We start from the raw sequence: 15,584 nt of genomic DNA, 5'->3' as shown, positions 1-15,584 counted from the left end.
GGAGGGCTGTAAGAAGCAGCTACAGAGCTACAACTGTGTGGATGTGGGGATCTGAGCAACGAGACCTGCACATCAGGTCCTGAGCCCACACCCCACCAAACACTTTAACCAGCCCACTTCACGCAGCTCCTGCGCTTGGGTGAGATTTATTTTTATCCTCTGAGGACTGAGTACCACTTCCCAGCCACCACTATCTCCCCCCGGGACACCTGCTAAAGGGGCAACGGCTGGGGACAGGCTCACCCCTCCCTCTGCATTCTCGCTGGCTGATGGCACGGGGTATGCTGAGACAGATGCCATTTCTATCAGCCAAGACTGATCCAAATAATCTCCTCCGCGGGAGCTTCTGTGTTGGCACAAAGCAGCCATTGAGTGTCCGTAGCAATGTCTGCAAACAACTCCTGCCTCTAATCAGCACAGCGATGTTGTCAAAAAACACATTTCCACCAGCTGCAACTGGTACCATGAGCTGTGGCCAAACACCGCTTAACCCAATTTGCAGCCTGCGGGGTGGAAGCCAGCCCCCAGGGTCTCTTCTGTGTTTGCCAGCCGAGCTGGTGGGAATTCAGCTCCCAGCTTGGGCCAGTCCCTCTTCTTGGGAGCCTACGGGACACAGGAGAGCACGCATCGGGGTCTAACGTTCACCTCTGCTCCTTCAGGGTGAGCTCTGGCAAAGAGCTGTGTGGGCTCACCCTCCCCAGGTGAAGACACTTGAGTTACCACCTCTTTTGGCCAAAAAACAAGGACAAGCCAGACACGCTACTCGATGGTGATGGCCTCTAGGGCTCAACCCAGGTCTGCAGGAAGGAACCACACAACTGACTCACGGAAAACCAGCTTTGGGGAAGGAGGGGGGAAATCACCTCTTTCACCACTTGTTTTGACCACTGGATATTTCCCACTTCCTCAAACAATTCCAGGACTTGGTCACATCGAAGCAGGCTATCCCAGAGAGCAGGAGATAGGTCCATCTGCAGGACCAAGAAGTCAGAGGTTTTGAAAACACTTCTCCTTACCAGACAGCAAGCAAACCCAAAGCTTGAAATGCCGGAAAATTTAAAAAAAAAAAAAAATAAAAAAAAATCCCACTGCAATTCTTGCAAGAGACGGCCCCAGCAGCAGGTCCAGGCTCAGGCAACGCAGACGCCTGCACAGTACCCCCCTGCAGACCAGGAGAGCTCTTCACCCTGCTCTCCCCGAGCTAGCACTCTGCACCCATCGCCCCAAGAACCGTATCGCCTGCCGGGGGAAAGCATGCTACAAAGCTGCCAGTCGCCTTCAGTAACCTGTTATGAAGATGAAACCACCTATAAAGACTCATTCTTGCCAGGAACAGCATCATGTATCATTTCAATTACGATTCATTGCTGGGGGAGGAGGAGCAGGGAGGTAAGGAGAGAATCGGTGTTTGCCTTCATGTTTAAAGCGATTTGTTTCCTCTCCACCTCTCCTGCTGCCCTGTAATGACACAAGTATCACATCTGAGCGGCACCGAGCAAAAAAATTTGGAAGGAGGAGGAGCTCTGGAGATAGCAAAGCCTGCTCTTCCTTAAGAGGGCTCTGCTTGAAGGTAACCCACTTCGTTAAGAAGACAAGAAGTTCACCTTCTTTTCACACTCCACAGCGAGGAGATGTGAAGAGCTTTATGCAGCGCAGCCTCAAGTGCCAGCTGTGGGAGTACGAGCGGAAAACGCGATGAGCAGGGCAGGGGATGCCAGAGCACCCGGAGAGGCACTTACCAGTGACTGCTCTCAGCAGCAGAAGGGAACATCCACCTCAGCACATCCTGTGCACAGCGAGGACGGCATTTCTTAGCCACCCTTTCCTCTCACCGTGCCCACATTTCTGCATTTGCCTTTTCTCTGGCATACCCATTTTAAGAAGAAAGGCCCTCAGCCACCCAGCACTTTCAGACTACCTGCTGCAAACGCTGGTATTGGCTGGCTGGGTCATACTCACGTTTGGGTGCTGGCAATGAGGCAGTGGCTTTTGCCAGGACACCGCAGTCTTGCCTCTGAGCACAGGCAGGTCATTCCCACATCGCTAAACCCAGTATTACCCCTGCAGTGACGTGAAAGAGGGCAAATGGGAATTTCAGTAAGTAAGGGGTGGGAGGGAAGAAAAAACAGAAGGACAGATCACAGCATGGTGCTTGGTAGAAGTGACGTGCTCCATACACCACCCCTGAGGATCAGGGTTTTCATCACTAGGCTGAATCTGAGATATGGTCGAAATATTATTGCTTCACTCATTTCAAAACAGTATGCTGCCTTTACAGACTGCACTGTGTTCCATGATTTCAAACACACACCTGAAATGCATTTCTGAGTTGAGAAAAGGCACTAATGACACTGGAGAAGGGGAAAAAAAAAAAAAAAGAAAAAAAAAATCTGCATTTTCAGACGTTAAAGCCACACCGTCTCTCCTTTCCCACACCTCTTCGGGAAAGCGGTGTACCACTGATGCATAAAAAGACATTTCAATTATTTCTACTCTATTTGCATGAGGACTCTTCACACCAACGTTAGAATGAACACCATCACTTAGTTTATTCTATCAGAGTTACTGCATGGAAAAAAGGACTCTGAAAAAAGTTATTGCAAGTTTCCTGTGAAGAGGAAGGGAAATGCCACAATAAAGGTCGATGAGGTGCGTAAGCATAAAGCACCAAACAGCCAACATGCAGTGGGTTCAGAGAGGAGCAAGGATGCACCTTGGCCATTTGCAAGTCAACAGCAGTCACTAAAATCCAACACACCAGGTTTTTTAAAAAATATGATTTCCTACTTAGATTTATTTTTCCTTTAATAACACAGTTTAGCATTTCAGAGTTCGGCATTCTACACTCTTACACACTGTCCTTGTTTATTAGCATTTAAACACAAAAAGACATAGCAAGACCTCCAAACACAAATAAATACAAAAACACAATATACAATAAACTGAAATACAACATATAATAATGCTATTGGGAAATTAAGACATGTTGCTAATTCCTTTTTTTTTTTAATTATTATTTTAACAACATGGTTATTGCTGAGCAATAAATTATACATTTTTAAAGTTGCTTTTCCCCCTAAAAGAAAAGGACGAGAACCACTGGTTACCAGATCACTTGCACTGTATCCTTACAGCTATTGATAATTAAGACAGGCAGAATATACACAATCAAATGAGGTTGGCCTTCTTTGGTCTTTGTTTTTGATCATAAAACTGAACACAAGTGTACCGTTCACTGAAGAGTATGAGATTAAAGAAATGGATACACAAGTTTCAAACACATTAATTTGTACATTATTCTTGATCACTGATGTTTTTTCCATAGATATTTCTTACAGAATTTCTTGGAAACAAATGTCAGCTTTAGTTTTCCCGATTATTACGTTGTTCCATGTGTCTTAAAGGTTATCCTACTTGTCTAAGAGAAATGGACCTACGTTCAGCCCATCACCTCCTAATGGGGTATTTTTCACAGCTCTCTAGTCACCACTAAATCATTGGAGTTTTATACCTTGTAGAAAAAATCCTGAACTTCCCCTGTTTTGTTTTTTTTTCTATAAAACTGAAAAAAAAAATACATAAACCAAACAACAGGTATAAGAAAAACAAAATAGGTGGATCACATGATGCATCAGCAACGATGGAAGCTTGTACCTTCCCATTCCACAAGTACAGATTATACAACTCTCTGCCAGTGACGCAGGTCATAGTTGGAAGATGGGTCCTTTCAGATGTGAGCTATATTCAAATCCAAAGCTCACAACACTACGCAAGAAAATGACCTTTACGAATGATAATGCTGGTTTATCTCAGTAACCCTTAGACAGAGTCAAATTTTATCACTACGCATCGCACTGCCAGCAATGGAGCGTGTGAACACCGGCATTGCTAAGAAGTTAAAAAGTCCTTGCAGAACTGGCAACCAAATTAAAAGCTTAGTTCCAAAGGACCAGAAACACAAACACCACGTAGAGACAACAAACCCTCCCCTAAATGGGTAGGTTAGTAAGCCACAGAGTTGGGATCCAGATTTGAATTCCACATCAAGTCTGGGACGTTTGGATCCAGGATTTTGGTTCAGGTGCTTCTCTGTGAAATTTAGAACTTATTTGAACCCTAAGGAACTAATCCTAACTTGGAGGGAAAAAAACCTAAACAAACACAGCCTAGTATCTACATTAAGATCATGAAATGGAAGACAGAAGCTGCAGTCTTGACCACAAATTAGAAGAGAAATAGGTATAGTCAGATCCCTTACGTGTTGTATATCTCTACTCTTCTAAATCTTAAGAGGTTGTCCCTGAATCAGCAGTCCACAGTTTTCCACAACCTTCCTATCTGGTGCTTCTCAGCAAAGGCCTGGATTAAGAGGCAGGAAAGAACAATTAAGCCCTCCATATTTTGGTTTAAACTAAAAGGGAGAAAGCCCCACAAGAAAGAAATGGTCAGTCATGCTACAGGCTGGTAGAACAAAGACGAACCCACTTCACTCCCTCCTCAGTTAAGAGGAGCATCAAATGAGACTTATTTTGTCGGGCGATTCTGAACAAATAGAGCAGGACACACATTTGCTGCTATTATTCACACTGATGCATTGCGCTGGCCTTCCACTCTGCAGGTAGTGCAAAGCATCACCAAGTAGTGAGCAACATCTGGGCTACCATACACGTACAACCCCAAATCACGACAGCTTGTATGTTTAATTCTAGCCCTTACTGTCCTGATGTGGGTCTTCAAGGTATGCCAACTTGTTTTTCAGTTCCTTTAAGGGACAAATGTATTAAAAAGAGTAAAACCTAGTGATTTGAAGGTAACACTAGGGAACTGGAACCTCTCATTCAGTCCTGGCTGCACCTGGAGATTCCTTTCATGACTCTGGGCAAGTCACTTCACATCTCATCCTTGATTTCCTTTTTCCAGAAAGGACAAACAGCACTTGCTATAAGAAGAACATGTTTGCAGATGCAAAGTGCTTCCTACACTGTACGTAGCACTAACAACTACTCTCAAGACAGACTGAATTCCCACACTGATCATTTTTATTGCAGTAGCTATGATTTCTAGGTCAACCAGAATATAGAGGTATCGACTGAACTGGATAGGAATTCCAGGAAGAGGTCCAGCTGCTTTTTATTATCTTTTGTTCCCAAATTAAAGGAAAGAATTTTCAATTAACAAGTTGCCCATCACTACGTTTATTTAAAATACAGCAATCTCCAAATTAGCGGAGTATGAGGAAGGACATGTGTCCTAGATGACATTCCACGGTCTTCAGAAAGGCTAAACAAACTGTTTGTTTGCTATTTACAGGTCTTCAAACCTGGAAGATATAAATCCAAAGTTTGCCCTTAGCCAAGATCCTCCCTTAGCAGCAGCAAGTTATATTTGCACCAATTGATCAAGTATAACTTGGAGGAAAGGGTTTTGTTTCATCACTTCTACGTAAAGACTTTGCATATATATGTGCATGCATGTCTGTGTGTATATGTATGTACCTACACACGTACAAGTAATTCACAGAGCAAAAACTAAGAGATTAGGTATGCAACCCAAGAATTTTCCCCCCTCACCTATTTGTATATTTGCATAGTTAAATCATATCAAGGCATCAATACTGCAGTCCTTTCACCCTTCTGCGGTGCAGGCAGCTTCTCTTGTCACTCCCTACATGCTTCTCTGTCTTGGACCAAACAGCACCAGTGTTTTAAAACAAAACAAAACAACAGAAACCCTGCATTGTTGGCAAAATGCCTATCCCATGTGATGGAATACAGATACAAATAGGTGGTAGTTTTTAAACTCCATCTCAACAAGCCATAATCATGGCAAGCTGAGAAACATGAGCAATACAATCACAACCTGACATTCATGGGTTCAACACTTAAATTACAACTCACACAAATCTCTGTTATACCTTTGCATTTGAGAAATTCACCAGGCACAGAAACAGGCACGTATCTTCAACTTTCCTTTTCCAAACAGGGAAACCCACAGGAAAAGGAAATAAACTGTAGTTCATATTTATAAGAAAGCTAGCATGTTACCCACATTTTTTTTCCATTAAAATTATGCCACCCATCATCCCGTTTTCCTATTGCACATTCTCTTTGTGAGGAACAACATTTACAGTACAAGGCTGAAATCAACATTGCATATTGTAAGTCAGCAGTTGAAGGTGTACCATGTAGACAGTAACTGAAACAAGACCCCTTTAATTAGATCAGAGAAGTAATGCAGACGTGGTCATGCATCATAATCGCAGGTTGGTCTTTAAACGCCCAAATAGTTTCATCCTGTTTAGAATTCAAGACTTTCTAGGTAACAGATGCACTCACCCTGTGCTGAAGAGTGTACAAAAAGGGCAACATCCAGATTGTCACACACTGGAATCTCCCTAGAGAAAGCTGGAAACAAAGAAGCTTGTACGTAACTTGGTGCATCATCGTTAAGAAACAACACCAGCAAGAGACTTCAGTTGTGTGCTGCTAAGAATTACTAAGCAGAGAAAAAAAAAATGGTTCTGTTGAAGAAACTCTGTTTAAAGTAATACAAATACTCTGGGACCGCCTTGCAATAATGGCACACCACAGGAGTTAGCAGGGATTCAAGAGTATGTGTGGGGGCAGACTGGGGGCCCCATGAATCACTTTAAGCAGACCCTAGAAAACTTTGGATATCTGGGTCAGGAACATATAGAAAAAAAGGACAAAGGGCATTTCAATGATGAGAGAAAAAGTTAAATAATTTAAAGTGTTGAGTAGAGCACCAGGTATCTTTTCCTTCCAATTTAGAGAATATACAGCGGCCTTGTTTTCACAAAATGCTACATACTCCTTGCTGGAAAGCAGAGGAAACTGATTTCTATGTACACAATAAGAACTCTACAGAGATGGCCCGTGAGTTCTGCGGAGAAAGGGGTGTTACAGTCAAGGCTTCAGGTATTCCACAGCAGGCGGTGTCTACATTTGTGTAGCAAGATCCTGGATTTCACAGTACGCAGGGTTGGCAAACTGGAAATTCTCTGGCAGCTTCATGTAGTTTTAAAAAATAAGTGCAGTAGGCCTCCATTTTATTAACTGTGATAAAAAGCATATATGCAAAAATATTTTTATATCGATAGCACATTACTGCATTATAAAAGCTGCCCAAGTGAAGCTGAAGATTCTGGCAGCTGGTGCTTTTGGCACTTGGGAGATGTAGAAAGCAGCATAGAGATCTGTGAAATACAACAGTGACTGATGTTTCTGCTACAGTGATCAGCATTAATATAGTTAGCAGTGTTCATATTTAAACTTCTCTATGAAGTGTCTGAGTTAATATCCCACTAAGCGGAGATATTCAGATCTCTTAAAGCTACTAGTTTAGGCTGCGTGCAGACTGAGGAAGACTTCCCTATTAGTTTACACTTTTAGCATGTTTCAAAGTCCTCTTTCAATCACAAAGGCTGGAAACATTTTTTTCCTCCTCTTTTTAAGAGCCTGGATTTAGAAGCGTAATTCTGTCACAGGAGTTGGAAACTGTAGTCACAAATCTGCAGAATATGCTGGGCCCTGCTTATACTAGAAATCTCCTCCAAGTCCCAGATTGAAACAGGATCTAAACTGTTTTGAGATGGCCAAACGGTTTCATTTAAGTTCACAAGACATGCATTAGCAATGGGAGGAGAGTCCTTTGGACATTTCCACTTGGGAATCCTGTTTTCAGTAAAATTCTGTGATGCACAAACACAAAAGCTCAGCTGCCTACATTCACAATTATTAAAATGACACAAGTTGAGCGAACCTTCGCCCTAAAGCGTAAGTGATGGGTTTGCTTATGCACCCTGCATAAAACTGCAAGTGCCGTGTAATTATATCTAGAGATATAGATGTGGGTATATCTATAGATATTTATCTCTTGTGCCGAACGTCCTCCTTCTGTGCTAGAAATTAAAAGCTAGCACATGCCTCCAAATTTGAGCTTGCACCTGTTGACAGCTATGTACCATAAAGGGAGTACAGTACCTGGACAATGGAAGGCAAGAAAAGGAAGACAAGTTGCTGCTGACGGTTGCGATGGTCAGCAGCAGGCAGTATTCTAGCAGGTGCCTGGAAAACCCATGAAGACCACTTAGCATGCATTGTATATTCATAAATACTTCTTGCAGGCACTGTGTGTGAAGGCACAGCCAAAAAAGACAACGGCAAAGACAAGCTGAAATACAAAGGCATGAATTCAACTGCACCTTAGACAAAAATTGTGACTATGCCTCAAAAAGCAGAAAACTGATACAACCTGACATTAAAGGCTGAGATGCAATGTTTTCTTTCAAGCCCACGAAGGCTAAAAACACAGTGGTGCAAGTCCACTCTGCTTAAGCTGTTCTTGGATTTTAAAGAGCACCACAGTCAGGCTACGTCTCTAGACTTGCTTGTCACAGGCTATTAAATAGAAGCAGATGAACACAGCAGGTTGCAATCAGCATGTTTCAGGGCTAGCAAATGCTTTCCACTACAGTTCAGGCTGTTACGAGAAAGAAGCCCATGCATTCCCTGTCAGGGTGCTTGTCTGCTATGAAAAGCTGTCATGAGCATATGTGTCACAGCCCCGCAGAGTTCTCAGATGGGTCCGTTTCAAGTGATGCCACCTTACAACCACAGGCATTAGAGGAAAAGTGTTGCCTGCCTTCACAGTGGCCATGGAGACTGTCTAGTCCAAGCTCCATAGGAGCACTGAGCATAACGTTTTGGCACCTGAATAAGATGGATTCCACCATGGCCAAGTCACAGAAGCTCCAGAAGCCAAAGAAATGGGCTTTGGCTTCTATTTTGTACATTGCAAGGTACCTAAGGGCTCTGAAGACAAGGCTAAACATTATGCCTGAAGTCCAATTAAACTACCATTTCAGATATCAGAATTAATCTGAATAAGAAGCTATGGTTTATAAGCAGCACAGCACATCTAAGGCACATGTATGCATGCAAGCCACCATCACTGTATTAAGACATTGCTGATTTGTCCTTAAGAAGCAATGGTTGCTAGTACAGAACAAACATATAGGCTTTTTTCAGCACTAATCCTCCTCCCCAATACTGAAAATACTATATACTGCTGACAGCATAATGTGCAACATATATAGCTTGATTGGAAAGCATGGGGCAGAACTTTAAAAAATGTACAGGATTCCGTTTAGAACTCCAAAGTTCAACAAATGCCCTATTTTAGGGTGAAAACAATTATAAATCTGATAATGATGCACAGCATCCATGAGTGGTTTTTCCTTAATTTTGAAATAGTGTCATTAACTACGACATATATTGTAGGTTTACATTTCTAAAGAGAAATAACAGAATTGAATAGTTTTTTTTCCTATCACAAGTGATAACCAGTGTTTGATATCTTCTATTTTTCTTCCAAGAAATATCAGTCTATCAACAGTTTTAAAATAAAATGTTTTCTGTAACAATAGAACTTTAAATAAAAATATGATTTTGATTCAGATACTTTTGAGAAGACATGGATACTTTTCCAAGATCTTCTGACAAAGTAATTATTAAAACAGAGACCAGATGAGGCCTTAAAAAGACAATATACTATATTTCAGACAAGATTGCACCTCAGTTTTTCAAATAATATCATAATTGCAACATTACTTCATCATTTCTTCTTTTAACATGCTGACAATTTCCAGCTAGCCCACGTGTGAAGTTTTTTTTGTATTCTAGCTTAAAGAAATAAAAGTCAGTAATTTATTCAGCACATACTGTATATGTCTTTTCACCTCCAATTGACTAGATCATTAATAAGTTAAAAAAAAATCCTCTCTGACCATAATCATTATCCTCATGAGGGATAAGTGATTCTTCAGAGCTTAAGTGTTGCTAGTTCTATTAAAAAATATACCATGGTATGATTTCTTAATGTGTTGCTACTTTCGCAATTGGACCCTATGCAGTTATGCCTTCAAACTCTTCCGTCTGTTCCACAAGGTGGTTCTGTGATCTTTAGGACCTCTGATTGAAGACAAACTGATATAAAACCCCCAAACGGAGTTGTCTTCTGTTTAATCTGCCTCCCCCATTGTATGTCAGGGGTCTGGTAGATCCGATGTATCCACTATGACTTTAATAAAAATAGTATCATCTTTAATATACGTTCCATTCTCTAGAACAGTTTGAGCCACAAAGACTGGGCAGCCAGATGCAATGTTCATTTCTCCAGTTGGCTTCTTGAAACTGCTGCTGTTTGGATCTGGCTTGAAAGCATCTCCTAAGTGGCGTCGAGACGGCCCCTGATCCATTAGCATGAGAGTCACTTTCTGTTTAAATGGCCAAGGAAGCAATGCATCGTATTCTCCACGCATTATGACAAAAAACAGCGACAAGTGCGTCCCCTTTCCCATGCCATCTCCGTTAAGGTAAACTCTGGCACACATCTTGTAGCCAAAGTATCCAGTATAAAAGGGTTGGCTGTACAAGGACAGAGTCTTCCCCATGACTGCCTCTTGCTTCCGACGTTTATAATCTCGAATTTTCCAAATTAATACTCCGTTGTAACTGGCAGTTTCTAAAACTTGGAATCGGAGGTCCATGTCAGCCAGCCGAATATCATGAACACTCAGCATCTGATCATGTCTGCTCAGCTGTGTCTCTAGCAGGCCTGTTAGAAAGCAGAAAGGATGGGAGTGAGAAAAGTGTTTTTTTCTAAAGACCGTAAAAATCAATCGCCAATGCTGTTATTGTATATGAAAACACTGTCCTCCTCAAGAACCAAAATGCATTCTGGTCACAGATGAAACAATTTCCACAGACAATAGTTTGCCAGCTAGTATCTAGATTAACTGGGATTTTTACAAACACGGGTGTTAATCACACATGCAGTAAAAGTCAAATATTCAAATCATCTAACATAAATTTTGCCTGGTCACTAAGCAATACAGCTACAGAGGCTTCCATTTCTTGAGAGGAGACTTGGTAGCATTATCTGTAGATTGCTATTAGCAGTGAAGACCTTGGAAGCGGTCGCACATCCTACATTATCCCTCTGGAAATTCAGAAGCACTGCTGATCACTCAAAATCTTATCAGACACTACTTGTCTCAGAAGTGTAGTGCTGTTACTATGTCTAAAGTTTATCATAAAAGAACAGAAAATTCAAGCTTAGCTCTGTATTATATGGTCACTTATTTACTTTGGAGGGAGCGGTGTTTTTAGTGTCCCCTTTCCCTCACATGCAAATATTACTCTGTCTTTACACACTGGCAAAATTGGCCAACATACAATACCAAGAAGATGAATTTGTAAGGCAGGTTTGTTTTATACAGATCTATTTAAATGTTAACTTCTTCGTCCCAATAATTTAAATGTTTACATATGATCTACACTATCTTGATAAACTCCAGTTTTCACTTTATTCAGCAAGTACGACAATAACCTTATTCTCCAGCAGATCTCACAGTTTTCTTTGAATAAAATAGATCTCTGTAACAGATATCAGGATAGGTGGTTTCAAGCAGATAACCATAGCGTTGATCCATTCATGGGGGAAAAGAGTAATAAAAGATGACTTGTCAATATACCGAGACTATATTTAAAGAAGTTGCTGAAAGCTATTAGTTGTCAAAGATCAATTGAAGAATTATTTATAATGAACTAACATTTTAATTAAGACAAGTGTCAAGAAAACAAAATAAAAGGCAAGAATCAAGCCTAAGAAACAGTGTGGAAGCAATGCCACATCCTCAACAAAGGGATTACGCAGCTTCCTGTTCAAAAAAAAAAAAAAAATCAGAAGAATTGGCATTATTGACGCTTCCACATAAAAATCACAATGGGAGTGCCATCCAAAGGACACCATTTTTCTCTTGACAGCACTGCTGAATACTTCAGTCCATTGTGCTTACACTTACTTGTATTTCGAGCTCCTTGCCCTGCAGTTTTATCAACACTTTCCAGCTCAGTCACTCTGTTCTGGAGGGATTCTACACTGCTCTTCATGCTGTCAGCCTCCTCCCAGTTCTGACGGAAGGGACGGATTTCTTTGTCCAGTTCTTTCAGTTTCTCTGCTTGACTGTCTATCACTCGCTTTATAAAACAATAAGGTAAGAGTTGAAACAACAAAAAGACCTTAATTTATGCAAATTAAACAATGATTATATATCGATAATAAAATGCATTTCCAATACAAACAAGTTTCACTTACGTCAAATATTTTAATAACACAAACCTTGAAAATTTAGAGGAATATCCAGAGTATTTACAAAACACTTAGAAAAAGTCTTACTAGTGCATAGATATTAATATTAGAGCACTATCAGAATTATGAATACAATTATTTTTAAAAAATGAATTGTTAATGTGCTCTTGCCTAAATTTTTTTTTTAAAAAACCTTTCAATGCATGAACAATATTCTGAATGTCTCTATATTGATACTGTGGGCTGATACTTGTTGGGTCTCATGTCAGAGTACTTAAGCAACAAAGTATGGGCACAACAACTTACCATGGTGTGAATCAAGTGTCTGCTCATGTGCATGCGTTTATCATTGGGTAACAGCAAATAACTTACCTCTCAAGAAAAATATCAGTACTCTTGCACATATGGAGCAGGGTACGGATATGTGCAGATACAGTGGCATTAGCAAGCTCCAAGCTCACATAAATCAGGTATCAAAGCCTAAGTTATAATGTGCCCATAACCACAGCAGAAGCCCTCAAGAGTGTAAGCAAAACTACCACTTCTTTCCTACTAAGCACTTTTAAAATTTCCACCCTTACTTCCTCAACTGAGTAAGTCATGCATCCTGAAGGTGCTTGCTGGCTGAGTCTTTTTAAGAAAACAAAGAAAAAAACCACAGTTGATTTTGGAAAGGCATGAAATATAATACTCAAGAAAAAAAAATATATATATAGAAAGGTATTCCCTGAAAGAGGACATTGCAAGCACCTCAGTATATTACAAATATAAAGGAGAACATACTTCCCAGTCTACCTCAAATCTGATGCAAGAAATACATAGCACTTCAGGTTACCACAGCTAATTTGGACTAGCAGGAATTTTAGCCAGAACCCCATAATCAGTTGTGAAGTTCAAATGACAACACAAATGTTTGAGGTAAGAAACTACTTTTGCTACCACCTACAGTTAAATTCCAAATCTAACTTTATAGCTTATCATCATATAGTGCCAATGTGTAAAAATGATTTTTCACTTCTTAAAAAAAAAAGTAGCAGTTGAGTACAAAACAAGAAAATAAAGTTATTTTGCATTTGCCTTCTGGTTAGCCATGTGGATTCAATGTTCCCCACTGATGGGGAAAACCCTTCTGCCTCATGCAACCTTCATTTCCCCTTTTAGGCATTTGCTTTTAATCATGTGGTTTCAGTTATACTGAAAGTCTGTAATGATTAATTGAAGGCTGTCAATTTGCTAAGCCAGCTAGCAAAATCATGTTCTAAGAGTGTTTTATTTTGTTGTGTCTCAAAACCACCGAGTAATCTATTTCAAGATTAACTATTTATTTCTATGTTGGTGTTTTAATACAAGCTTATGTATCTCGCTTGCAAAATTATGACTTCATAAAGGATAGCTGTGTACTGAATCATAAATGTAGGGGTATGGTCCCATTAAACAGATGAAGCAACTTGCCTGGATGTACCAATCACCAGCTACCAACAGAGTTAAACCCTTTCACTTGGACTGATGGTAATCAGAAAATAAAATATGGAAGCACTGTTAGCTATACATACAAAAAGAAACACACCATGGAATGGCCTGAATGCGTGTTGTAAGAGCAGAGCCACAAGACTTGGCCATTAGTTCACAGCTAACATGTAAAAGTAAACTCAAGGTATGCCCAAGTCTGATCTTTTTCCTCTACTCACACAAAACATGAACTCTCCAAGGCAAAAATGATTAACATGGCCGTGGGTTTGTACAGTGCCTCACACAGAGATGCTCTAATTTCCAACTGGGATCTCTTGGCACTAACACAGCATCAAACAAAACAAATAAATACATTTTCAGATGAACTGGGAAAGTGGTGAAGATGCAGAAGGATTCTAAGCTATTCTTTTGGGAGAAGTTTACTGAAAGCTGTTACTAGGGACCAACTTATCTCCATCAACCTGTGTGCAACATTCTACCTTTGTACATGTACAACCAATTCTGGTTTTCAGCTGCTTCTACTATACGCTGGCAAACATGTAGTATTTTATCTCCTGTACCTCTTCAGGAGAATTCAAGAGATACAGAATAATCAGAAATAGACTTGTATTCCATTTTTTAAAAGCAGTGGGGTCTCTATCTTTTTACCCTACAGGGAGCCAACCTCCCTCATGCTGGGAGATACTGATGTACTAAATCTGAATTTAATGCAGCAGTGGAGAATTTCACTCTAATTATTCCATTAGAAAGCACACAGATGTCTCACACTGTACTCATAAATTTTCAAGTAGATATCAATTTTCTGCATGCACTTTTTATTCCAGCAACTGACCTCTCCAGATCATTAATCCAGAGTTATATGCCTGGCAAACCACTGAGGGTTCTTCTTGATGTTGATTTTCACCTAGGTTTGTTTGGTATTTCTAATAAACAATTTCCATAATTTTAGCACTATTACTACTAAAAGAATTTAGAAAATGTCATCAGGAACTGAAGAAAGTTATATTTGCAGTTCTTTCTCTTTCAGATGCTCCTAATGGACCTTTCCATTGCAACTGATAACAGCAAAACTGAGAAGCTGAACATCACACTAGACAAAGAACCAAAGGTACTACTTGACTGGGAAAACAAATCATACATCCTCCTCCTTTGAAGGAATGCATTATCAATCAAATTATTTTACATTGATAAGGTCACTGTTTCATTTGTTTTTAAGTGCTGCATGTCCACACTCAGCTTAAGACTTGGCTTACTAATATGCTTCCATATACTGATAAGACAGACTGGATACTGGGTGTGAAAACTCCTTTCCATAAGACAGCAGCTGGAAAAGTATCACACACACTCTCAGTTAAAACACCTTCCCTAGAGACCAGTATATAGAAAATTAATCTGAATGAAAACATCTCAATGCTGAAGTTCCTGCCAGTGCCCAGACACCTTTGATGCATTTACACCAGTTGTGTTATATGCCTCGCAGTACAGATGATACCAGTCGTGCTCAGTGAAACAGCTGTTCCCAAGCCAAAGAAGGTTACATGACAACTAATACTGAAACTGTACGAGAAATTACTAGCATGCATAGGACTTGGGGGACTAAGCAAATATCGCTTGTCCAGGCCTGAACTGGCTAGTCCTACACTGGAACTGTGCAGAACTGGGTATCCGCGGCTCTTGGCCATGTGGCCATGGTTGCTCAATGCAACCTTGAAAAAGAATGGCTCACAACTGGTAACTAATTCCTTCAACTCCTAGTAGGCAACAGAAGGAGGTTAATCATATTGTCCAGGGAAAAACCAATTGAGGTGTGTTTCCAGGATGCCCTTAACAACCTAACTGAGCCAGGAAGTTCCAGTAAGTGGAATGAATCAGGTTGAAAGAGCTGTAAAACACAGTTTGGCTTGAAATAACTAAGCTAAAATAGCTAGTGAGAAGTAGTA

At 40.5% G+C, this 15,584-nt stretch overlaps 1 protein-coding gene across 1 annotated transcript; it reads right to left on the bottom strand.

Annotated features, from left to right (window-relative positions):
• Window positions 1–9,558: 9,558 nt before the first annotated feature.
• On the bottom strand, window positions 9,559–12,513 carry TRAF3 (TNF receptor-associated factor 3). Its single transcript, XM_009703370.1, has 3 exons — window positions 12,481–12,513; window positions 11,888–12,104; window positions 9,559–10,638 (listed from the first exon to the last, which is right to left on the bottom strand). Exons 1-3 carry the CDS (start codon window positions 12,511–12,513, stop codon window positions 10,067–10,069), a joined length of 822 nt encoding a protein of 273 aa, XP_009701672.1. The 3' UTR covers window positions 9,559–10,066.
• Window positions 12,514–15,584: the final 3,071 nt, after the last annotated feature.

Source organism: Cariama cristata, unplaced genomic scaffold, assembly GCF_000690535.1.
Source record: "Cariama cristata isolate BGI_N322 unplaced genomic scaffold, ASM69053v1 scaffold8337, whole genome shotgun sequence".
Taxonomy (NCBI): domain Eukaryota; kingdom Metazoa; phylum Chordata; class Aves; order Cariamiformes; family Cariamidae; genus Cariama; species Cariama cristata.
This window is presented reverse-complemented; position numbering and strand designations above follow the sequence as displayed.

Excerpts from the sequence above, each read along its gene's own strand:
- TRAF3 (XM_009703370.1), bottom strand. The coding sequence starts at position 12,513 with ATGCACATGAGCAGACACTTGATTCACACCATG. Across the intron at positions 12,105-12,480 it reads GACACTTGATTCACACCATG|GTCTTTTTGTTGTTTCAACT; the intron begins GTAAGTTGTTGT and ends GCATAAATTAAG. Across the intron at positions 10,639-11,887 it reads GCAAGGAGCTCGAAATACAA|GCCTGCTAGAGACACAGCTG; the intron begins GTAAGTGTAAGC and ends GCTTTCTAACAG.